Here is a 25,885-nt window from a genome sequence, read left to right as displayed (position 1 = left end):
CTCTATAGCAGGCATAGGCAAACTCGGCCCTCCAGATGTTTTGGGACTACAACTCCCATAATCCCTGACCACTGGTCCTGTTAGCTAGGGATGATGGGAGTTGTAGTCCAAAAACATCTGGAGGGCCGAGTTTCCTATGCCTGCTCTATAGCTACCAGAGGAATAAACTGTAAGGCTCAGGTGGTTTAGTGAGACGGTGACTATAAGGTGACCAAACTAATTTTATAACTTGTACAAAAAGAACCTTCTCTTCCACTCAGTTCGTATCATATTCCTGATCTTATCTATATGCAAGGATTTTAAACTCTACTGAAATTTATTGCATATATGCTTGCCTACCAGTAATGCACCTTGTCTTTTCTAATGTTTTAGTATGAAATTTTTTTTAAAAGGCAGGCAGCCAATCGTGTAATTGCATCTGTTCATACAAGCTGTTTTAAAGCAACAATAATAAACAAAGATACAATAAAATACTAAACAAACCTCTTGCTGAATTGAAATAAGAGTTTTCAAACATGTTCCTTTATTATTACATAAGTTTTCACTGGCTAAAGTCCTCTTTGTCAGATGCTGAATTGCAATGTCTAGGAACTAGAAGTGACGTACCAGAGCCTATAATAGTTTAGCTTTAGGTTCAGTTCTATAATTTACAGTGAGGGCAACATTTATTTCCTATTCCTGATGAGCTTTAGCTAGAGTGTGTTAAGACTTCTCAGCTGTTATGGTCGGGTGGTCCAATAAGATATAGAAATAGTCCCAGCAGGCATCTAGTAGTTTAAAGAGAAGTTAAGGGTCCCAGTGAAGCCAATGTTAGGATCCATCATCCTGTTTTTAACATACTGAAGCCTGGAATATCTTCCTCCTTTTGGACCGTCCACCACCAGGGCCAGTTTCTGCCCATAAGTCAGCTTTATTTCCTATGTCATATACTTTCCTGTCATAGCTTCCTAATCACCTATACATTAGGGATGATAGTGAATCTGCAATGGGTTACTAAAAATCCACATCTAGCTTCTTTTTCCTTTTCAAAGGCCTGAAGCATCTTGGCATTTTTCACACCATTCATTGTACATGTCAATAAATGATGGGCAAAATAGCTACTTTGAAAACAAATACAAACAGCATTAAATAATGCTGCTGGTTGCTCACAGCTGCTGTCTGCTGTAACAAGATGGCTGGAGAACTTACTCAAGAAAGTTCTCCTGGCTGCAACATGGTCTTGGATTTCTCTGCAACACCATCTCGTCTGAATATTTTAGTACTTGTTCTAAGTTACCTTTTTCTTGACAGTGCTAGTATTTTGTTTCATTGTCTCTGGATCTCTCTCTTCAATGATCTGTTGCTTCATATTCTTGTATGAGCTCCTGCTATTTAGTTCCCTCTTCTTTGCTTTCTTTGGCTGTTTGGCAACTGCAGCCTACTTCCCCACTCACATCTTTGTTTGCTTACCTACATCTTCCATGGATCATACAATTAAACTCCTGAACTGAAAAATCTGTATGCAGTTATTGATTCAGATAAAATGGCTGTGGTTTACTCAGTGCTGTCATCTGGGTGCTTCTGGTGTTTCTCATTTGGGGACAGGGGTCCTAGGTCCTTTAAAATTTGTTTCAGTTAAAATACAAAAGGCTCATTGTATGTGGGTATCTGGTGGTAAAAGCAGTGCCCTAATTCATAAAATAGGAGCTTTTGCTCAAGTGTACATGGTCAGTAAGTGACTCTGAAACTTAATCACCTATTCTGAGAAAGTATTTTACCTCTGTATTTATTGGGAGAGAAAAGCACCCTGTTAATATTTAGAGATGCTATTTTCTACTACACCTCCTTTTAGGACTGAGCTTGACAATTCTCAGATCAGAATACATTTCCAGTAACTTTGCTGCAATATGTATCTTAAGTCTATGTACTCACGTTTTTCTTCAAACAATGTTTTAGACTTCAGGTAGACTTCTGAAGGGTCTAGCTTTGGGGATGCTGACCTTAGAACACTGGGTGGAAAAGGCATAGGTTGTGGAGCTGACTCACTGATGGTCTCTTGGCTTCCTGAATTTTCTTGCTTATCTAGTTTCTGCAGAGGGTGGGGAGAGAGAAACCAGAAATATACACTTGTACAAAGTTGCAAGAATATACCAACTCACTTAAACAAGTGAGAGAAGCAGTAATGAGCACCATAACAACTCAACTCATAACAAGCATGCTTCAATTAATGCTTTCTAAAAGGATTATTCCAGCTTGGGGTATTTGAAAGCGTTTTCTAATGAAGTGTTAATCTAGAACTGCAAGTTGTTGAATTTATGGCAGGGGTCAGCAAGGTTTATCTTGCCTGGGCCGGATTGTGTGCATGCCCGCGGTTTTCAGCATTGGTGTGTGTGCAGACACGATTTTTGGCGCTGCAGAAGCAAGTCCCACGCCGCACTGTGCCAGTTTAGCGCAGCACGAGAGTGGGTCGCTCGGTTCGAGGGCAGCTTGGGGGCTGGCCAAACAACCTCCGTGGGCCGCTTCTGGGCCATAGGCCTTAGGTTGGTGACCCCTGGTTTATGGTCTTGATCTGAAACTTGCAAGTTGTTTAGTTTATGGCCTTGATTTGGAACTTTAAATATGAGTAGTTAACTCATGAGGTGAAAGCATTAAAAACGGTGGAATAAAGAATGATAACTTCAGAGAACATCATGTGGCTATAAGCCCCTTAAGATTCCATTTACCTATGTCCCAAAAAAAATTATCACATCAAATCTACTTCTGCTTTACTCTCTTTACATAAAACCTCTGCTGCAAGCTCAGAAAGTATGTGCCACTGAAGCTCACTGGATGGCACTGAGCCAGTCCCTTTTTCTCAGCCTAACTTACCACACAGAGTTGCACATTTGCACAATATAACTTCCCCTCTACCTCCTCTCCTCATGTGCCCCCAGCTTTGAATCTGCTCCAGAGGGTTGGAGGAAAACCCAGAAGGATTATGGATGGCCTGTCAAAGATTACCCTGCCCTTATCCTGTAATGTTTTGTCATGCCCTCCCCACAATTGGGGCATTTGATGCAGCATAGTGAAGACTGTGAGTTAGGAAGTTCCCAAATCTCCCTTTAGCCCTGAGCTCACTATATGGCAAGCTGGTATTTCTCTCTGCCTCAGTCCACCAACTATAAAACAGGGAAAATAATAGTACAGGTACTGAGCTATCTTATGAAGCTGTTGCAAGAACTAATGAAATAAAAGGTGTAAAACTGTTGCAAGATTTTAAAGCATTATATACTAAATTAAACCAGTTACAATACTGATAGCTTCTATAATGGAAAAATATGGATTGGTTACAGTGGGTTGTAATGTTGACATTTGCATTTAACTAATCTACATGCAATCTATGGCAGTTTGTTTCTCTATACTGTAAACTTGTGTGAATAGCTGCTACAGTTGCAGGTGTTTCTCCTGAATAACAAGGGGAAATCATTCACAAGGAATTAAGCAGCTGAAAGGAAAAGCCCTCTAAAATTCCTCCTCACTCTATGCAGAAATGACAGCAAAAATGGCTGCTCCAGATCAAATGTACGTTTTCAGTGTTTCATAAAACTAGTTAAGATGTTTGCTCTAGATTGAGACAAAGCCTGAAACGTGTCTGCAAACGAGCGCATATTCATCTGCAGAAGCATTTGAATAGCGTGGCTGCCAAGAGAAAATCCCTGAAGGATTTTACAGTTGGAAACTTTCCACATGTTTATAAGCATAAGAATTTGCCCTTTTAAAACCAATTAGCTGACAAAGTATATGTCACTAAGCATTCACTTTATGTTTAGTGAAGTTAAAACTGTCTGTGCATTATAATGCATTCCTCCAAAGATTTCAAAAAGTGACCTTAGTACAACAGCCAGTGTGTTCCTGTTCTTCAGAGCTTTACTCAAATAAAATTAGTGGTTTTTTTTCTAATCATTTACTGTACATGATATACCTAGTTTTAAAAATAGTATTCTTGTGCTAATAGAAAATGAACCAAATGCATTAACATAAGAGGACAAAAACATAATTTTTGTTCATCGTAACTCTGAAATTACTTTTTTGAGTGTGAGAGAAAAGGCCCTATCAAGTACCATTCATGAAAGCAATCTTTCAATGCTTCTTACTCTAATTTCTGAGTAGATATATTAAAAAAGTGCATTTAATCAACCTGAAAGATATTGATTTTTGTGAAATTCAATCATACTCTTCACTGGATGAGTATTTTTCCAGAAGTGGTAACAATAAAAAATGGAGTCATGACAATTATGAAAGAACCCAGTCTGCCTACTTAAACTATATTTGAGAGGAACAGTTTTTCATGTCTCATTCAGCACTTTCATTAAAAAAGCAAAGAAAAATGTGTGCTTGTGCATGCATGCATACCCTACTGAAAACCATAAACTGAAGACTAAGGCAAAGCAAATATGAAGTATGTGTTTTAACAGTACATCTTATCAGTTTGCACACAAATTAGATTCAGAGACAGGTAAAAAAAACAATGAAGATTAATATACATGGTACACTGAAAGATAAAAAAGTGCTCACAAGTCCTTTTTGGATTAATCTTGGAGGGTAATCAAGCTGGATAGTGCTTGCATGAGTTATTAGACCACACTCTTCTATTAGGATGCTGACATATATTTTATGTGTGTTAGGGCTGGGTGATGTTACGTTTTCAGCACTGTGGTGTATCACCAGCCAAATATTGTGGTTTGGCGATATACCGTGATGTTGAAAGAAGCTGTATTGGCCCCAAATGGTGAGGGGTGAAACTGCCTCAGCTCTCACTGCGGCCTGTTTTCCCCTCAGTGCACTGGAAGCAGAGGGACTTAGGAACGGTGGTGGTTTCATCAGCAATATATTGCTGAGTGGAGCTGCCGTCGTGCTCTGCCCTTCATATATTGATATCGCCAGGCCTAAAATGTGTACCCAGAATTTTTAAAGTAAGAGTTACCACTGTGCACTGTAAAGAGTTCAAGAATGGTTCGTAATCTCTTTTTCACTTGGCTCAGCACTAATACTCAGAAAAACTGTTTTAGCAATACAACTGTTTTAAACTTGGTCCTTAAGTGGCATATGCTCACCAGCCCTTACCTGTGCTAGGCCTTTTCCTATTCCCTATATTGTAAAGGAAAACAACAAAGTAAAGATTGTTTTCTAATGGAAAGGCAGCTAACTGATTCTATTCAACCTACATAGCCTTTCCTTTGCTATCATCTCCTCCAATGAAACAACGGAGTTTGGGAGCTACTTAAGGCAGTTGAGGCAACAAGCAAAATTCATTCTCCTCTCAAATTAATACCAGGAGGGAAGACGATGGAGAGGATTTTTAGTACACTCAGAAATTTAGGAATAAGTTGTCCTTTACAAAAGTTAAGGGAGATATATAAATATTTTCATCCAAATTTAAGAAACACCAGTGGAGGCTAGCAGCGATTGTACAACTTAAATTTTATGTCAGTCTTCCACCACAAATCCTGAGAAGAGAGAGATGTTTTTCACTGCACACCATTCTTATGTGGAAGTGAGAGCAAAATGGATACCTCAAAAGGAACCTGGAGGCAGGGCCGTCTTACCCATAGGCACTAGGGGTGCGGGACACCCAGGTGCCAGGCTCTCAGGGGCGGCAGGCCGAGAGTCCAGGGCCCGAGAGTTGATTCCGGGGAAGAGCATGCCCGTCAGTCAGAGCGCCGTGGTGGGCTCTTCTGCTGCAGGAGGCTCTGCGCCGCGAGTTTGGGGGCGACCAAGTCAGCGAGACACTGAGGCGACCAGCCAGCTCCGCCCTCCTGCGCACCTGGAACTGGGCAACCGGGAAGGGGGCGCCGGGCAGATCTTTGCACCTCGGCACCACATATGCTTAACTTAAGGCAGCCCTACCTGGAGGGATCTAAAAGAGCTAATCTGAATTATCATCAACTTACTTTATGAACAAAAATTGCAGTCAATTGAAACAACTCTGATCAATACTCACATTATCAATACTCACAACATTGGAACTTTTAGTAGGTGAGGAAGGGCCTAAAATAGAGAATAAATATTAATATAACCCATCATACCACTATAGGTATTCTACAGTTTTCTATATCCGGTATACTAATCTGGCGGGTTAGAACTCTGTATTCTAGAGGTCTTGTCCAAGCATTCACAAATCCACTTGTAAGCTTGCCAAGGGGAAAGTGTTTCAGGTTTCTAGTGAGCAGGCCACCTAGAACCTTACACATCCCTATCAAAGAGGTCTTATTTCTACTGCAGTTTTTAAGAGCATAAAGAATAGCACAAGTTCCTTCCAAGAACTCGAAGATACATTCTCTGTTTTGGTTAATTTTACATTATAGAAAAATCTGTTCTATAACTTAATTTGTTCTCCTCACAAAAAAAGCTTTCTAAAAGCCTACTACTAAAATCACAATAGTTAATGAATTCTGCAGTAAATTCAGGTGTCCAGCTAGTATTATAATTTGAACCATGAGAGTACAGCTCAGATAACAAAGTAGATTCCAAAAACAGGTCAATAGTAACATGGCTTAATTGCACTTTAGGTAGCAATTAATCCCAAATTCCTGAACATTTTGAAAAGAGACATAAGAATCAGTGAACCTACAAACAGATGGCATGATAAACAGGTTGTTTTCAGTAAATCAACATCTTTCAATTTGTTCCAAGAACCATGGAACAAGTTCATCTGCCCCAGACACAGTGATATAAATTAATACATATATTTTCCATTCTCACAGGGGAATTCAAAATCCTTTTATTCCAACATTTAATTAAAATGTTCTAGGTGCCTCATATAATTAAATACAATAAAATGTGTTTGTCTTCTTAGTCATCAACCATTGAGCTGAAGAGGGAAGGGGAGCATATCAGCTTTCCAACAGAAGGAAAAGCTCACAGGTATAGTACAGGAAGAAAAAAGAATATTGTGGCACTTTTAATATTAACAAACTTATTAAGTTATAAGCTTTTGTAGACTAGTGTCCACTTTATCTGAAGTATCTAATGACGTGAACTCTAGTCCATGAATTTCTTACGTCTTTAAGGAGTCATGGGACTCTCAGTTATTTTTGCTGCAATACAGCTAAACCTCTGAAAAACACAATAGAAATTGATATTTCCACTGGAGTGTTCCCTCTGCCTTCACCACCCACCCATGTGCAGAGGGGACGACAATCTATAGTGAACATTAGTACCTAGGCTAACCATTTAACAGATGGCCAGAACATCTTGCAAAAAAGGAATTTTCCTTACCACAGGAAAAGTGAATCCTATCAATCATTTTTCACACTGAGGGCAATTCCAAATCTGAACTCCCCCCAAAGTTCAGAACATATACAAGAACAATAGAGGGATTTATATTATGTAGCCACTTTAACCAAGATCACTTAGAGCTGAAGTGACCGGGCAAGGTTAGTCATTTAATAGCCCAGTTGTACAAACTGAAATCACAAATAGTACTTTATGATATGAATGCAGAGCCCATCAGTAAAAGAAAGCTTACACATATGCTTAACACTTGATTATGTGACCCTCGGCAAGGTGGAGTTAAGAAGCCAAAATAAGCAACCAGAAAGGACAGACAATAGATCAAGACAAATGAAAGGCAAACCAGGAAACCACAAGTGAAGTTCTTATCTGGCAGCACTCAAGTATTCACCTATATCTACAATATATTTTGGAAAGCTGTTTGTTCACCATACATTTGGACACCTCTTAAGATTGCATAATCAAATTTTGCATGTTGGCTCCTGAGATCAAGAAACAGATTTTTGTCTGTGCTTGGACAACTGCACTTCATTTTCAATCCAATGGTAGAATGAACCTTTCAAAACTACACTGATTTAAACCATCAACATGTATTAAGATGACAATGTATGTTGAAAAAAAGATCTTAGTGTTTCACAATTCTTACTTAGTATCTTTTTTAAAAAAATGAAAAGAGAGAGTATGACATTTTCTACTTTTATTATCACCCATAAATATAAAAATACACAGTGCAAAAGAGTGATAAACTTACATTTACGTCATTACATGGTGCTTAAAAGTGACAGATATTTTAAAATACATAAAAATGTCATTACCTACCTCCCCTTAGGATAAGCAGTGGCACTTCTGCTCCAACTGGAAACTGCTTCAGTACTTCTACCACCTGAAGGTGAGTTAAGTTCTGCACATTCTGATGATAAATCTCTTTAATTATATCCCCTTTCTGAAGACCATGGCACCACTGGCTATCTAAGATCATCTTCACCTTCTGCCCTACAGGGCTGTCAGCTATTGCAAATCCAAAACCTTTAGGTCCCTTGATCAGAGGAATTGTGACCAGTTCTGCTTGAGAGCATCCTGAAGAAGACACTGAGGCCCTCTGTTCACTGAGGTCTGTGGAAGGGCCATTCAAGCGTCCATTGAGTAAGATATGCCCTGGCTTTCCAGTCTGGTCCAAAACCATTGTTCCAGGTATTAACTCTTGGTTGATCATACAAGTATCACCTTTTACTATTTGGTGACCATTTAAGACAGGAGTGGCTGTAACAATATCTACAACAGGGTCCTCATTTTCATCAGGAAGAGGGTATCCACGACACAGAGTCATATTCACATACTGGTTGACAGGAACCAATTGAAACATCTGGACAACATCAGCATGGGTATGGCCCAAGACACACGTGCCGTTTATGTCGACAATGACATCACCTGTTAAAAGCAAACAGGACATTGTTAATACAAATAAACATTATTCCCATACCTTAGCATGATCAGGAGGTTAGTAACCTCTCTAAGGAAAAACACTGGAAACTACTCAAAATACTAAAGATAGCATTATGTAATCTGTGTTTTGGTTCTGATAAGATCACACAGTTCTAAATATATAAAGCTTAATCTGTAGCAGACTCTTGCAATTTCAAAAGGGAATCAGTGGGCTTCAAAATGGAAGCAGTGTACATGTAACAGTAAGCATATAGTTTACTTTACTTTACACATTCTAACACATTCCAAAATAAATAGACTAGGGTAACTCTCTAGCTTTCATGTATTGTCACTGAAAATAATCTTACAAGTTTTTATCATATTAAATTTATTTCATAAATAATTTTGCCTTTTAAGAACACAAAATCAAGTATGGAGAACATGCACCTTTCTATACAAGAAAAATCAGATTAGTAAAGTCTGATAAATGCTATCATACCATATGCCCATTCTGATGATGGACAACTTCACAAACAACACTCCTTGTAAGCAAGCCAGTAAACCAAATGAATTCTTACTGGCTTTTTGTATCTATGACCTATTGCAATGGAATTTCATACAATTCAGATCTAACTATCTAAGACATCTGCCCAGTACTTAGATGTGTGCGGAAGTAAGTAAGGAAAAGAGATTATAGAGACTATAAACGAGGGCCATAATCTTCTAAACAAAATACGAAAGCAACAGCATGAAAAGGAAGAACCTGTCTGAGAAAAAAGACAAAAGGTGCTAATGTTCACTGTGGAGAGTGACTCAAAGAGAACATTCCATAAACTGCTGTTTTTAAAGTTATCAGAAGAGAACTCTAGGAAGGTAGTCACTCTGCTCTGAGCAAAAACAGAGAAAACCAAGCTCTCGAACGATCACAGATGTGAAGGTCTAGGGGGGCAGGAACGGGGTGGGGTTTCTTCATTTTTCTCCACAGCTTTTAAAGTTTATTTCCAAACAAATGGGGGGAAAATGCATTATGGAATATTTTCTTTTACAATGAAATACACGTTTAAGGCAAGGTGTTAATATGTTTACTCTCCCCAAACGATTTCTAAAAACTATGTAAGATTTATCAGAGCATTACACAGAAGACAAGCAAGTCCTAAATTGTACAACTGAGAGTACAACCCTCAATAGATTTCTACCTCTAGAGGACACTGTCATTGCCACAAGAGAAGAAAGCTTTTTTGGGTTGGTGGGCACATATGAAATTTTGAGAAAATGCTGAGGGTACCAGTCACAAATGACGGCCACCAAGGGTGTGGCCTAACACAAAATGGCCACTGCTTCCGAAAGAATCAAAGAATTATAGAGTTGGAAGGGAGTGTGAAGGCCATTTAGTCCAACCCCCTGCAAGGCAGCAATCTTTTGCCCAATGTGGGGCTCAAACCCACGACCCTGAGATTAAAAATCTCATGCTCTACCAACTAAGCTATTATATCCCTCTAAGTTCTACTCAGAGCAGACACATTGAAATTAAATTTCAAGTAGGACTAATACTAGATACAACCTAATACAACCTGCAAGAAAAGAGACAGGAACATAAAATTGTTCAAATATGAACAAATGGATTAAAAGTTTGAAAAATCTTTTTGCTTTTCCAGACACTATTAAGTCTTGCTACTTATGCCATCTGCTCCTGGTGTGCTGCATTAAGTTAGACAGCAAAATAAAACATAATTGAATCCAGAAAACATATTGAATTGCTACAGCCAGCCATACCATGCATAGTCAAGAAAACAAATGATCCCTTAATGCTAGCTGGCAAGTTTTTTTGTTTTTTTAAATTATGGAATAGAAAAGAATACAATACAATACACCTAAAATACATAAAAGTCAACTCACCAGAGCAGCAGCTGAACAATACTGGCCAATAATAAGTGTGATATTAGAGGCAGAATGTCATATAACACGCCTCTCAAAATTAGGGGTGTATGAGGAGATTGTAACAATAATAATGTTTTTGCCTTTGCACTGTGTTCTCTCCTCCCCAAAAAACTTGGGAACAATCCCTCCTGGCAGGAGGAAAAGGTGATGAGGATAAAAATGCCTCTGAAACACCCCTCCCTATCAAACAAATCAACTTGGGAACAATCAAGGAAATGGAGCTAATAATGATGATAGTAGTAGTGGTAAGTCATAATGATAATGATGATGATGATAATAACGCCTCTGCCCTGCCCTTTGGGAACGAGCCGGAAAAAGGTGATGATATTGATAATAATGATGCCACACCCAAGAACTTTGGAACAACCAGGAAAAAGGGGATGATGATGATGGTGATAATGATAATAATGATCATTACGCTCTACACTGGACTTCTGCCCTCCCCAAACCACTTTGGAACAAACAAGCAAGGTGGAGAGCTTAAAAGTTTTTTATGTGCCAGGTAACTCCAAGTGGGCCTGGCGCAAAAAGAGCTTTTAATCTCTCCGCCTGGCTTGGATTTATCTTGCACAATACCAACCAGCCTGCTTTCAACAATGTATGGTTAAAATCATGCAAGTTAAATGAGTGTTAGATGCAACCGTACATAATATGTGGCTGTACTTACAAAATTATGACTATTCACTGAATGAACTGGTTCTAAAGATTCTGAACCTGTATTTACCAGTCAATTATATAGAGAGGCATTTATACATTTTAAAAAAGTGATTCTTATGTAATTGTGAAACAAACAAATTATCTGGAACATTGGATGTACTTCATAACAGAATGCACCAATGTTCAACTACTTATTTTGTGGTTCTCTATATTAATTTTAAACATGTATTAAACATCTGCAAATTGGTCAAAGACACAAAAAACCGATTAACAAAATCTTGCACAAGAACTTCTACACCACCAGAATAGCATGCAATAAGCCTGATGTTATGTCATGCATGGCTAAGAATGTAGCAACTAAATTTAGAAAATCCTGAAGGAATCTACAGCAGCTGCAACCTACCCTGGTCTTAAACGGGAGTCCAAAGAGCCAAAAGAATAAAAGACTGAAAAGCACAAATGTTAATCTTTTAAAATCTACTTTAATCCTTTGAAAAGAAGAGAGGAATGGCAGCAAGCATAGCTAGATAAGGAGATACAATACAGAAGACAGAAGCATCCTTTATATACTTTACTTCATTTTCACTGTTAATGAAACTTTTGAAACACACAGCAGCAAACTTCAACAGTACCATCACTGAATTTTGAGAACCATCTGTTTTCATAATCTTTGTATAACCATTTGTCCAAACTGCAAAATAAATATGGAGGGGGGGGGACTCTTAATTCACCTGGTGCAATTTTGCCATCCTGTGCAGCTGGTCCATCTTTCAGTACATTCTTCACCTGCAGAAACTCATCTGGTCTGTCTCCACCAATGATTGTGAAGCCAAAGCCCATATTGCTTTTCTTCAATGATGTCCGTATGAGTGCTCCTATCAACTGGGATGGGTCTCGGGTGAAGAGAGACTTCACTGGTTCTGCAGCCAAGCAAAAGGGTTCCCCATATAGTCATTCAATAATTGGGGCTGCAGCTAAAGCTAGCTAATATAGCAGTAATACACAATTTAACAAGAAAAATGACTGCAAGAATAGTCAAATAAAAGCAACAAAGGAGATGCAGGGGAAAATATAACATTTGGAATAAGAATAGAAATAAGTCTTCATAGCAGAAATCAAATGTGAAGTCATAACCAATGAAATAGCAGCTCCTTTTTCAGCTGGGGGGGGGACCCAAGCTAAGTATGGATTTGCCTTTATCTGGTTAAAAGGATAATGCTAAGAAAGAAAAGAACCTTTTGTGTTTCATGTTAACCCAAAAGACAATTGGAGATTATGACTGTTTCCGTTATCTTATGTTTGTTGCTAGCAGTATCAAAGGCTGGGTCATAACTATTTATCAAATACTGGGATTAGAACTGAAGGCAGGAACCAGAAGACCTGAAGTCACACACTTGCTTCATCCTGCATCTAGATAGCCAAATCACTAACTGTCCATCCACACTATGGAGTGGCCAAGCTGATTACAACAAATGGTTTTAGGATGCCTTAAGCTCATTATGTAGCTATAAGACCACCAATTCATTTCAACTGCAGAGATTTTTTTAAATATACAGTGGTACCTCGGGTTACAAACGCTTCAGGTTACAAACGCTTCAGGTTACAAACTCTGCTAACCCATAGTTCTAGTTACAGGTAGGTAGCCGTGTTGGTCTGAGTCGAAGCAAAATAAAAAAATTCCTTCAGTAGCACCTTAAAGAAGGAATTTTTTTATTCTGCTAACCCAGAAATAGTACCTCAGGTTAAGAACTTTGCTTCAGGATGAGAACAGAAATCATGCTCCGGTGGTGCGGCGGCAGCAGGAGGCCTCATTAGCTAAAGTGGTGCTTCAGGTTAAGAACAGTGTCAGGTTAAGAATGGACCTCCGGAACGAATTAAGTTCTTAACCAGAGGTACCACTGTACAGCACAGCAACACTGTATTATGGGTTACTAATGCTCACCTATGACAATGTGTGTATAAAAAAAAGTCTTCAAATGGAGGCAGCGTCATTTGCATATTTTGCAAACTGTCACGTTGTGTGTTGAAAATGTAATTATTATTTCGATGTTTAAACATCTTACACACACGCCATGTCTGTAGGAAACTCAATGTAGCACAAAGCTTCAATGAGGACCTCCAGATGATGTTGGACTCCAACTCCCAACAGCCCCAACTAAGGGGTGTTTAGTATGAGGGATCTTTGAATGGGAATCCAAAGCAAGCCTCAGCTTCACTTTCAAGCTGCAGTAATCGCAGCAGACTGCACATCCTGCATTCACCAACAAAAGCTTGGTGGCCTGCCTACTAATGGCCCTTAGCTACTGTATATAGTATTGCACATAAAGTGCACTATAAGATGGAAAAATATTTATGCTAATAGTTTCTGATAGATAAATAAATAAGCTACAAAAATAAACACAAACCACTCATTGGTGAGATTAATAAAGTAGTACTTAATGGTCTGACAATATTTTCAACTGACAATTCTTTCCCTGTGTGATAATGAAAGCTAACACGACTATGTTCAACATGTAGTTCTTGATGAATTTACTGCAGATTTTAGCAGAATCTACTAAAAGCTGCCACGGAAACCAATACCTGGATTTGAAGGGCCTCCATCTGTCTGTCCAAGCTGTTTTTTCCGTTTGGCTTCCAAAACTGGATTTTCAAACTGAGTTTTCTGGTTAATATGACTGAAAAAATAGACAAGACATTTAATTGTGAAATATTATTCATAAAATATTTCATAAAAAGGCCAACCCAAGTGGCCCATTCCCCTATAGAACAATTAATTTTGTTTCTTGAATCAACAATGAGAAGCAAATATTGAGTATTAGCAATCATGAGCCAAAGTTAGGGTGAACTGGTCAAGCTCAAAAGAGTTTGTAATATACTACATGGAATAAGACTGTCCAAGTTTCCCTCCTGTATGCTCTTTACTTTAGCAATTGTTAGTCAACAGCCCTAAAAAGGGGGGGAGGGTAATAAATGGAATACAGCACAATGTTAATGCTTTTGCTGATGATATGGAACTTTTATTTAAAGACCCTTTAGTAGCAGTACTGGAAGCATTTGCTACACTTTGAAATTATGGCACAATAGCAGGGATGCAGTTAACCACTTTTAAGTCTGACATACTTTATGCAGGAGTGAATCTGATGATGCAGTATCAGATCAGACACCTATTAGGCTTCATGTTATGTCCCTGGCAGATTAAATATCTCAGAGTTTACTTAACCAATAACTTATCGCACGTAACAAGAATCAATTTTGCACCACTGCTGAGTCAAATCAGGAAGAATCTTAAATCCCGGCTGAGGTTAAACCTATCATGGCTAGGGGGGACATTGCAACTTTACAATTTCTTTTTTGCTACACTTCCCTTTCTTATTCCAAACCCTGCTGGTTCCAAACTTATTCCAGTTTAAGACTGGCAGCTATTGTCAAATAGATTTATTCATGGGGGCAAGAAGGCAAGAATAAGGTATAAGGTGGATCTGCAATGTGGATCAAGAAATAATAACAATAATTTATTATTTATACCCCGTCCATCAGGCTGGGTTTCCCCAGCCACTCTGGGCGGCTTCCAACAGAAATATGAAATAAAATAATCTATTAAACATTAAAAGCCTCCCTAAACAGGGCTGCCTTCAGATGTCTTCTAAAAATCTGGTAGCTGTTTTTCTCTTTGACATCTGATGGGAGGGCGTTCCACAGGGTGGACGCCACCACCGAGAAGGCCCTGGTTCCCTGCAACTTAGCTTCTCGCAATGAGGGAACCGCCAGAAGGCCCTCGGTACTGGACCTCAGTGTCCGGGCAGAACGATGGGGATGGAGACGCTCCTTCAGGTATACTGGACCGAGGCCATTTAGGGCTTTAAAGGTCAGCACCAACACTTTGAACTGTGCTCGGAAACGTACTGGGAGCCAATGTAGATCTTTCAAGACCGGTGTTATGTGGTCTCGGCGGCCACTCCCAGTCACCAGTCAAGCTGCCGCATTCTGGATTAGTTGTAGTTTCCGGGTCACCTTCAAAGGTAGCCCCACATAGAGTGCATTGCAGTAGTCCAAGCGGGAGATAACCAGAGCATGCACCACTCTGGCGAGACAGTCCGCGGGCAGGTAGGGTCTCAGCATGCGTACCAGATGGAGCTGATAGACAGCTGCCCTGGACACAGAATTGACTTGCGCCTCCATGGACAGCTGTGAGTCCAGAATGACTCCCAGGCTGCGCACCTGGTCCTTCAGGGGCACAGTTACCCCGTTTAGGACCAGGGAGTCTTCCACGCCTGCCCGCCTCCTGTCCCCCACAAACAATACTTCTGTCTTGTCAGGATTCAACCTCAATCTGTTAGCCGCCATCCATCCTCCAACAGAAACCAATTACATCACTGTCAAATTAGAGAAAATTTAAAACTGTTTGTAGATCACCCCTTTAGAATTGTCAATATGAATTCCGTGATGTGTGTTTGTGTGTGTGTGTGTGTCATTTATTCAGATGTAGTGGCTGTGTCTGGCACTACATGCCTTTTTGGTTTCTGTCCATTCTAAAACAGTGCGTATTTTAGGGATGACATGGGTAATGACTCTCCCTCTAGCTTTATTAAGCATTTTTGATGGTCCGAATCAAGATTTATTCTACAAAGAGCTGATACTGTTCCTGATTATTGCAGCTCAGTTAGAAATAGTCTATTAGTGGATTACAGTGGTACCTCTACTTACGAATAACTCGCTCCGTCCGCCATCTTGGATGCAGTTTAGATAGGATTTTTTCTACTTACAAATTTTTAGATAGGGTTGCTTCAACTTACGAATTTTCTCTCTCAATGCATTCCTATGGGATTCGACTTACAATTTTTTTTGACTTACAAATGTGTGTTCGGAACGCATTAAATTCGTAAGTAGAGGTACCACTGTACTTTCTTAGGTATTGTGCTTAATAACTGCTATAATTGAGTGGGGACCATATTGATGGATGAGAAACTTATGAGTCTTGTTTAAAAAACTCAAGGCTAAACTGGCACAAATAAATTCACTATTTTATTGTTTTTGTTTATTCAGTATATCAAAAGACAAAAGCAAGAATCAAGACCCCTTTGAACACATGGTCATTTATAGAAGGTCTCAGACATTAACTCATACATGGCTTACATGTTTTGTCTTTATTGTTTGTTATCTTAAAAGCTGTGAAATTGTTCAGTTATATTTTCTTTTCTCTATTAGTTATTGTAATGATAAAATGTAAATAAAATGAATAAACCAATATTGACTTCAAGTTTAATATCCGCTTCTTCGGGTTTTTAAAGAAATGTAAGTTTTTACTAGGAAGCTGGCTGAATCTCATTATGATTATTTGGAAGCCTTAATCATGTAAATCAAGAGAAAAAAAACTAGTGGTTTTCAAAATTCAAAGTTTACTACTTAGCAGTATCTTAATGCACAGTAAAATTATTACAGTATGATAGAATCTTACACAGGGGTTTTGTTCCAAGGGTTCCACATATGCATGAAAACCACATATACCCAAACACTTGGAGCCACCCCATAGCTCGTGGGTGAGGGGGAGACAGAAGGAATTGCCAGTATTCCCAGAGCTTGCACACCAAGGGGGCCTTGCCCAGCAAGCACAATGGAGAGCTTAAAAGCTGTTTCTGCACCAAGCAACCCAAGCAGATTCTGCTCTGCTTGGGGAGCAAAGCCAACTCAATGTGCCAGCTCTAGGAGGCCGGGGATACTCTTGCAGCAACATGGGTGGCCTCACAAAAGCATCACACAGCCAGTGCGCTGAGTGGACATTGGAAGCAGGGTGGAGAGCTTAAAAGCTCTTTCCACACTAGGTAACGCCAAAGGGACCCAGCACAAATGAGTTTTTAAGAGCTTCACCTTGCTTGGATTTAACTTGCACAATTTCAACCAGCTTGCCTTTAATTGAGTATGGTTGAAATCTTGCAAGTTAAATGTGCACAAGATGCAATCGTACTGTGCTGAAGAACCAATGCAGATAATTATAAGTCTCATTGACAGCAATAATAATCCTTGTCTGAAACAGTTATGGCTAGCTTTTCTTGGCTTCTATTCAAGTTACTGCAGATTACAATCAATCTCTACCAGTCTGGGAATCAAGTCACATATTTCTTAAGTAGAGGCATTTTCATGCTACTTTGTACCCATAGTATACCATGTGCTCATTAAATATATATATAATTATCCTGACACATTAAATATATAACATTGGAAGGTATTACATCAGAACACTTCTCTGTAATTAAAGATAATAGAACTCTTGTGACTTTTTCCTATAAGCATTCAGGTTGAGAAAGCCTAGTACTTTTTTTTTTAAAGAGAACTATTGACTGCAGATGAAATATTCCAGTCATATATTTAGGAGTGTAGATCACATTAGTAAAACAAATGTTATAGAAATTTAATCACAGCTTCTTCAAAAGGTGCCATGAAAGCCTAATAAATGGATAACCAGACAAAGCTTTCTATTTCCCATTTATTGCTCCCATTCATATCTCATCCATCCTCCAAAGACCACATGGTGACATACACATAGCAGTTCCATTTGTCTATACAACCCTGTGAGGTAGGTTAAGAGATCATGAACTGACAAAGTGAGCTTTATGGCTAAATGTGTCCTGGAATTCATTGCCAGATGAAGAACTCAAATTCAGGATTATGTTCTGCCAAATTCTTAAATGCATACCGTGGTATATTTGAGAAGTACATAGGCAAGGCAAGAATTAAAGGTACAGCAGGTGAACTGCATGGTTAAGTACAAGCTCAAACATTGATCCAACAAGCTACACACACCCTGCCTCTTCTTTTTGAAGACGGGCAAGCAAATGGGCACATCTGCTAGTGGGCTGGTCCTGTGGCGTTTGTTCCAATCCGCTTGGTGCCAGAGGTGCCAGTTCAGTATCCAACTTACTCTCCTGGAGGAGGCTCCTTACTGACGGCAGCTGCATAGACCCTATAGGAAGTGCCTGACTGATATCACAGGGGTGAGACACTTCTCTGACAACCTGTATGAACCTTCACCAGAATCAAACTTCTGACTCTCTCGATCACTGCCCCCCCTCTGCCAGCTCTGACATTTCTAGAGGCCTCAATTTCTCCTCCTTTAGGTCATCTAGTTCAGTGTTTCTCAACCAGTGTGCCTCCAGATGTTTTGGGACTACAACTCCCATCATTCCTGACCACTGGTCTTGCTAGCTAGGGATGATGGGAGTTGTAGTCCCAAAACATCTGGAGGCACACTGGTTGAGAAACACTGATCTAGTTCCAACTCCCTGATTCCCTCACATCTTCAGGATCCGCCCATCACCTCCGTGACATCTCCACAGGGCTCATGACAGAGTGAGGACATGAAATGTAAGCCACCACTCTATCTACTCCACCATAACTTCTCTGAATCCTACAATAAAAATTAAATCTATATCATTGGCAGATATTGTTCATAACAGACAACTGCTGCTGTGTTACTTCTGATAGCTAGCATCAAATAAGACACAAAATAATCTGGTCTAAAGACAGTAATTCATAACTTAAAGTTTGCTATGCTTAAAAAGGCATAAGGGTATAATCAGAGCTTTCAAAACATCCCAGGAGAGCCTATTAAAACATCAACCTCCCCAATGTATAGCTCATTTGCTGCTTACAGCCCTTGAATTCCCATGCAACATATAATATGAGTACATCCTCAATCAGAGGAAGTCGTTTGTTCTTGGGCCACGTGTGGCCAATATCTGCAATCTGACACATGTCACCAAGCTTACATCTATGAAAACCCTGTGTCAGGGAGTTGTTGCGGCTACTCCCAAGTAAAGACGCTCCAATCCCTTGTGTCTTTAAAGGTTTTATTGTGCATACTATTTACAGTACAGAGATAGCAGAAAACAAGACCTCCTAGTCACTCTCAGAATCCGGCAATGGCACCCGTCTGCTTCAGGGTCAGCATAATAACCTGGGCACCCTGAAACGCCGTCCCCTAGCCCTGCGTTTGGGCGCGCGCCTGAATTCGGGCGCCGGAAGGAGCGGTGCCCTGTCTTCCCCTTGCTGGCTAGGGCAGTGCCTGGGCTCCGACATCTCCCTGAGCCGTCCCTCCTCCACTTGTTGGTCAGAGTTGTGCAGGGGCTCTGATGCCTCGCTGAGCCGTTCCTCCTCCATTCCGCTTCCCCCTGACCCGCTGCTAGCACTGCCGCTGGGTGAAGTGCTGGTCAGGATGATGGGGGGAGGCTCCCTGTAGGGAGTCCCCCTGACATCCTGTATAAACAGAACTCCTTCAACTGGAAGCTGAGATTTTCAGGATTCTTCCCAAAGCAATATACTTCATGCCAGATACTTGTTGAGCACAATTATAGCCATGCAAAATCACACATCTTTAAAAGGCTTTTTTGCACTTATATAGCATATCTAATAGGGTTGACAGTGGCCAAACTTGCTTGATTTGCATTGGTTAAACCTTATGACAAATCTATAGATTTGTTTACTAACATTTTGGAATAGCCCCTAGGACAATGTTTAACAACAAGGGTCCATTGAATGGATCCAACAAAACAAGCCAGAACTGCCTCATTATTTCAAATTTAAATATTAACCAGGCTTAGGTTGTTACACATTACATGAAAGTTCAACAGCAAAGAAGCGTAAAATACCTGCATTGTACATTACTACATATTTGAGGAGACAGAGCACTCTGTTATGCCAATGTTGGCTGTTGACTGACTGCCAGTCAGTGTAGACAATACTGAGCTAGATGGACCAATGGTCTGATTTAGCACAAAGCAGCTTTCTATGTGTGCTCTGTGTTTATATTAATAATACTGCTAGCAATTTCATTTTTAAATCACACATACACACACTCTTATCTCTCTATCATGGAAGGCCTTCTGGTATTCTCTGAAGTACAGTGCAATAATTAGTGCAATAATTCAATTTATCAGACACTAATCTTCCTCCAAAAATTGGTCTCTGCTCAAACTTTAGAACCTTCCGGACTCACACCTGCACTTCTAAACATAGGACATATTACGGAAAACACATTTCCTTTTCCTGTATGAAATAAAGTAGCCTCTAATTATCCTGAATACTGTTATAGAGGAGCACTTTTATAAGGAAGTCAAACTAGAGCTTGAGGAGGAAATATTAACTGTAATAAGACTAAAATGCCAGCATTTCTACATAAAACTCAGAATCAATTTTCCAGAACAGATTACTTTAAAACCGGGCATTAAGTGCTGAGGAAGAGTGACCTGGGTAGTCCTAATACGTCATCTAGCTTTGATTTTTGTTTGTTATTTACAGTGCAGTGGAGATATTGAATCAAGGACACAATAAAAGCATCTCACGATCTGTGCTAAAATAAGCCATGCTTTATCCAGGCTGCTTGTTGTATAACCATTGCAAGATAGTAAGGTGTAGTATTTTGTATTTAAATAGAAACATGCAGAACTAACGTATAAGGATAGTTATAAGAGATATTTAAGCTATTTTGAGAAAGATCATGTTTCAGAGAATCAAAATGTGCTTTGGAGAGTTTCAGATGTATTGAAGCAACCCTGTAATTCTTGCTTGATTTTTGAGTGGCTTTCAATGCCAAAATCTAGGGTATCCTTCTTAACTGTCTTTGTTTTTCCAATATTGCTTTTGCTATATTTTTGTAGACCATTCAGAGATATTTAAATAACAAGCAGTTTAGAAATGCCTTTAAATAAACTAAACCAAATAAACAATTTAGCCCCCACACTGGAAGTTTCCCATCTCTGTCCTTTGTAGTACTATTGACAAAGTAGGGTATTTGTTAAAAAAACAAAACAAAGCAGGCACTCAGTCATGGACAGAAAGCTAAGAACACACTATTGCTTCACTTGCTGTAGGAATGTATGTATCCATCTATGGAACACAAATGCATACTATGTATGTGCAGATGTTACTTGATTCTTCTGGGAGATACGTGGATACATTAACTAAATATTGGCCTCCTAATCATGGTTTTTAAGCACAATAAAACTTAGGGAAGTTTTTAATGTTTGAAGTTTTATTCTGTTTTTAATGTTATTTTGAAAGCTACCCAGAATGGCTGGGGAAACCCAGCCAGATGGGTGGGGTAGAAATAACAAATTTATTATTATTATTATTATTATTATTATTATTATTATTATTATTATTATTAAACAAAAAGTAGAACTTTGCACTTATTTACATATTGTGCTATGTTTCTCCATGAGATCATAAAATTGAGCTATGAAGAAGCGTGAGAAAACTTACTCAACGTAGTATGTTCCATACTGAGGATCTTCTATTTTCTCCCAACCATATGGAAGCTCTGTAATTGGAAAAGAACAATGGAGTTTATTAATTATAGATAGATTGATTGATTAATTAATTAATTAATTATAGATTATATTTACATTTAAATACCAATAGTTTGCTGAGACTTGTTTATTTATTTTTGCCTTATATACTTTCATTTATCCAATGGGATTTCGTATTGCAGATCTATTTCTCATATTTCTTACTTGCAAATACTGAAATAACTGTGGCTGGGCATGCTGCATTTCCTCACAAATTTCATTGTAGGATTAAAAAAAACCCTCATTCTAGAACAAAAGCAGTTCTTGTAGTCTCGCTTTAAAATTATTTATCATGACATAAGGCCACCCTCATGTACACATTTCACTTGTATGCCATCCTTTTATGCTAGAAAATGTTGCATTTATATTAATGGAGGAGGTAAACACAGCTGCTACATTACCACTTCCCTCTGATGTTGCCAAAGGTGTTAACAATCAACTAACCAGTTCTGCCTTTGCCTTCAGGACTAAGCTTGGGTTAGAAAATGCTGTAGCTCCTTTTATTGTACCTGGATTATCTTTGTACATATCCGTAATGCCTGAGACTACACAGAACTGCATCAATGCTCTGAAGCCCAGGTTTTTCACAGCCTTCTCTTATTACACACTGGGATGATTAGCTAGAACCAAGTTGCTAGATAGTTTTAATTTGTGGGTAAGATAACTTTTTCTGACAAATTATATTCAAATGTGCGGTTTACTTTGTATGGGCATTAAAACCAATAGTACTTTTGCAATTTCAACCAGAGCTGAACTGAACCCTATGTAAGAAACAAGATTCTGAGTTTCTCACCTCCATCTTCACAGTCTTCAGGAGCTTTGGCTTTTTTACAAAGGCGAGGATCCAGCCAGGTGGTAGTTTTGGTGTTGTGACTGTGGGACACAAAGGATCTAGTTAAAGATTGTTTACAAAAGTCCCCATCACATACAGATTATTCCCTATTATGCAGTCTAATGTGGCTGCGGGTTACACAAATATGCAATCACATAGGCAATATCCCTCACAGCAAAGTGCTAACTGAGAGCAAAAGATCCATGGCACACAGTTGCTCCATTTGTGAAACTGGAGCTTGTATGAAGATAGGTTTTGTGGGAAAAAAAGATTCCTAAGCAATTAATTCCCACTTATACAAATATTCCAAAATAGAAAACTAACTGCAAAATGCAACTGTGTTTTGTAATTGTTTGAAAAATACCACCAATGTTATTGGTGATGAAGACGCCAAAGAGGAAAAATGATACATTTTGACATGTTTGAATCATGTTCTTTTGTATAGTTGTGAAGTAAGAATGAAATAATAATCAGCCACAAATTGTTTCAGGTTTATGTTTCATGGTCACAGTTCATGCTGTTATTACTACAAAACAGCAGGCATCTTTTGTGTGAAGGTTAACCTAGGTTACAGTTGTCAAAAAATGCTGGTAACTCAGCATTCAATGCATGATGAATCTAGTGGTTCCATGAAACTGCGTGGGTGTATGTGTAAGTTCAGCAGAGAACAAACAGACCTACTGAAACAAAAATACACATGTCCCTTCTGGCTCTCTTGGAAATAGACATAAAAATATACTCTATTCTGCTTGCTTTTAAGAACTTATACCTATGTAAAGATTCATAATCTCTTGTACCATTTAAGATATGGAATGGTGCAAATATATACCATAAAGGCCAGAAAAGATAGAGATCTATTTTTCAAAATGCAGCACTGTGTTCTCAAAATATGTACATAACTGAGGGCCATATGCAAGATCTTGGGTGACCTTAAAGGTAAAGGTAAAGGGACCGCTGACCATTAGGTCCAGTCGCAGATGACTCTGGGGTTGCGGCGTTCATCTTGCTTTATTGGCCGAGGGAGCCAGCGTACAGCTTCCGGGTCATGTGGCCAGCATGACAAAGCCACTTCTGGCGAACCAGAGCACACGGAAACGCTGTTTACCTTCCCGCCAGAACGGTACCTATTTATCTACTTGCACTTTGACGTGCTTTCGAACTGCTAGGTTGGCAGGAGCAGGGACCGAGCAACAGAAGCTCACCTCGTCGTGGGGATCCGAACCACTGACCTTCTGATCGGCAAGCCCTAGGCTCTGTGATTTAACCCACAGCGCCACCCGCATCCCTTACTATCTCTAATCTATCTCTATCTAATACTATCTCTATCGTGACCTTACTATCTCTAAATTGGCAGACAGGTTAATACTTGTACTAAGAAGATAAACTTTAAGAATGAAAGCTTAAAATTATTTTTGTAAGTTTCACTGATTAACTTGTCACATATTTAAATATGGATATTTACGGAGATGCCTCCTATAAAAGGAAGCTTGTCCTGAACAATCTACATAGACCTTCAATTTTGGGAAATGCATTTTTCAAAGAGAGAGAGAGAGAGAAAATGTCCTCATCATAGAAAAATGCAGCACAATTGACCTTTCCTTCAAATTAACTTTCGTATTAGAACATAGCAACATTATCTCTTGGGGCATGGGCATAAAAATCCAAGTCTCCCTTAATCTAAACTGGGGGAGGGGGGCCTGGATTAGATAGAGGTGTCTCTTTGCCCAGTTCTCCCTCTTGTCAGCCACTGAACCCATGGGCGGTCCAATGGAAGGGGCCAATGGAAAGTCCTAAAACGAGGCTCAGTTCTCTCAGATTCTGCTGGGTCTTGAGTCGGTTTCACTGCCATCATATAATAGCATCATGCCCAATAGGGGACTAATCACTGTGCCCGTATGCAGGGATCATCCCCTACTGGGACTAATCATTCCCCCCTACATTTGGGTTTCCATGAGTAGTAGGGTTGTGGGTGTGGTAGTGGCCCATCTGCTCTACAAGGCACCATCAGCAGGGGGAGGAAGTCAGGACTATGCCCTAACTCAGTGTTTCTCAACCTTTTTTGGGCCACGGCACACTTGTTCCATGAAAAAAATCACGAGGCACACCACCATTAAAAAAGTTAAAAAATTTAACTCTGTGCCGCCCTATATTATAATTATGACTGTAAGAAACACTTGCCAAATATTGCTTTCTGGCGGGTCAGTGTTTTTTATTGGCGGCCGCCAGGCTCGTTTGCACTGAGCTTTGGGAAAGAGGAGGAGAAATATTGCTTTCCAGCGGGTCAGCCTTGTGTATTGGCGGCCGCCAGGCTCGTTTGCACTGAGCTTTGGGAAAGAGGAGGAGAAATATTGCTTTCCAGCGGGTCAGTGACAATGCAAATCGCCCTTCTCGTCGCTGCACATCGCGGCACACCAGCCAGCGTCTCACGGCACACTAGTGTGCCGCGGAACAGCGGTTGAGAAACGCTGCCCTAACTTGTAACTTTAACAAGCAAATTAACTGGCAAAAATAATATCCTCTTAAACAAACAAAAAAACCTTCAGTTACTTCAATCAATCCTAAATTGCACACAACCGTACCAAACTTGTACTCACTCAATGAAGTAGATCATGCCTGTGTCTGTGTATGCCATTTCCCAGTTCTTGGGTAGAGGCTCTAGGTTTTCTTCCCTTGATAAATAGTTTCTGAAATCCATTGAACTACTTGTCTGACTGTAACTAGGAACAGGCTTCATCCAGTCAGAAGAATCTGAATGTCTTTCTTTGTTTTCTACAATTGTTCAAAAGGAAACTTGTTAGTTTTGTCATATCTTCATGCTGACTTGCACACAAAGACACCTTCTTGCCTTGGTTATAAAGCAGATGTCAAACATAAAATTTAATCCATATTGTTATCCCATGTAATTTGCTACTGCAAACTTTATATACCTGAAATCTCCATACTGCAGATATGACCAACTAGATCTATCATTGCATTTCCTTTTACCATATAATATTTTCACTGTCTTATTAGAAAATGTGCATGTTCTCTCTCACATGTATCCAAACATGGTACATGATCATAATGAAGGAAATGTCAATTATTTAAGTTCTCCCGTTTATCAGCTGGTACATTTAGCAAGGCCTCTGGCCCAAACTTTGGATACTATATTCAGATGTGTAGAAGTCTGACTTCTGACTTATGCAGGAGAATATCAAAGGATTTGGTAAATTTACCCTTTAAGACAGTAAAAACTGGATGCCATGCCCTATTTGGAAATTTAACTTTTTAAATTTACTTCTAAAGATGAACAGTGCAGGGCTATAAACCAACATAGGTATTTTCAAGTATTGTCTTATTTTACAAATATTTTCTTACAAGTTCCTCATTTTGCATGTCTGCAAAATCGAAGTTCCAAGGATGACTAGGCTAATCAAGATCCAGGCAGCAGATGAGAAACCAAAGC

General features: G+C 39.4%; 1 protein-coding gene across 3 annotated transcripts in view; it reads right to left on the bottom strand.

Annotated features, from left to right (window-relative positions):
* MAGI3 (membrane associated guanylate kinase, WW and PDZ domain containing 3) overlaps positions 1-25,885 on the bottom strand; it is a 124,970-nt gene that overhangs the window by 37,270 nt on the left and 61,815 nt on the right. For all 3 annotated transcript variants that reach the window (XM_035122261.3, XM_035122263.3, XM_088674395.1), the window contains exons 5-12: positions 25,035-25,209; positions 22,402-22,481; positions 21,523-21,580; positions 13,849-13,943; positions 12,000-12,188; positions 8,071-8,679; positions 5,960-6,006; positions 1,912-2,068 (exon numbers count right to left, since the gene is read on the bottom strand). In XM_035122261.3, the coding sequence (XP_034978152.3) occupies positions 1,912-2,068; positions 5,960-6,006; positions 8,071-8,679; positions 12,000-12,188; positions 13,849-13,943; positions 21,523-21,580; positions 22,402-22,481; positions 25,035-25,209 (1,410 nt within the window). The remainder of the gene's footprint in view (positions 1-1,911; positions 2,069-5,959; positions 6,007-8,070; positions 8,680-11,999; positions 12,189-13,848; positions 13,944-21,522; positions 21,581-22,401; positions 22,482-25,034; positions 25,210-25,885) is intronic.

This window comes from Zootoca vivipara, chromosome 7 (assembly GCF_965207765.1).
Source record: "Zootoca vivipara chromosome 7, rZooViv2.hap1.1, whole genome shotgun sequence".
NCBI lineage: Eukaryota > Metazoa > Chordata > Lepidosauria > Squamata > Lacertidae > Zootoca > Zootoca vivipara.
Note: the sequence above shows the minus strand (reverse complement) of the source record. Positions and strands in the feature narration are given on the sequence as shown.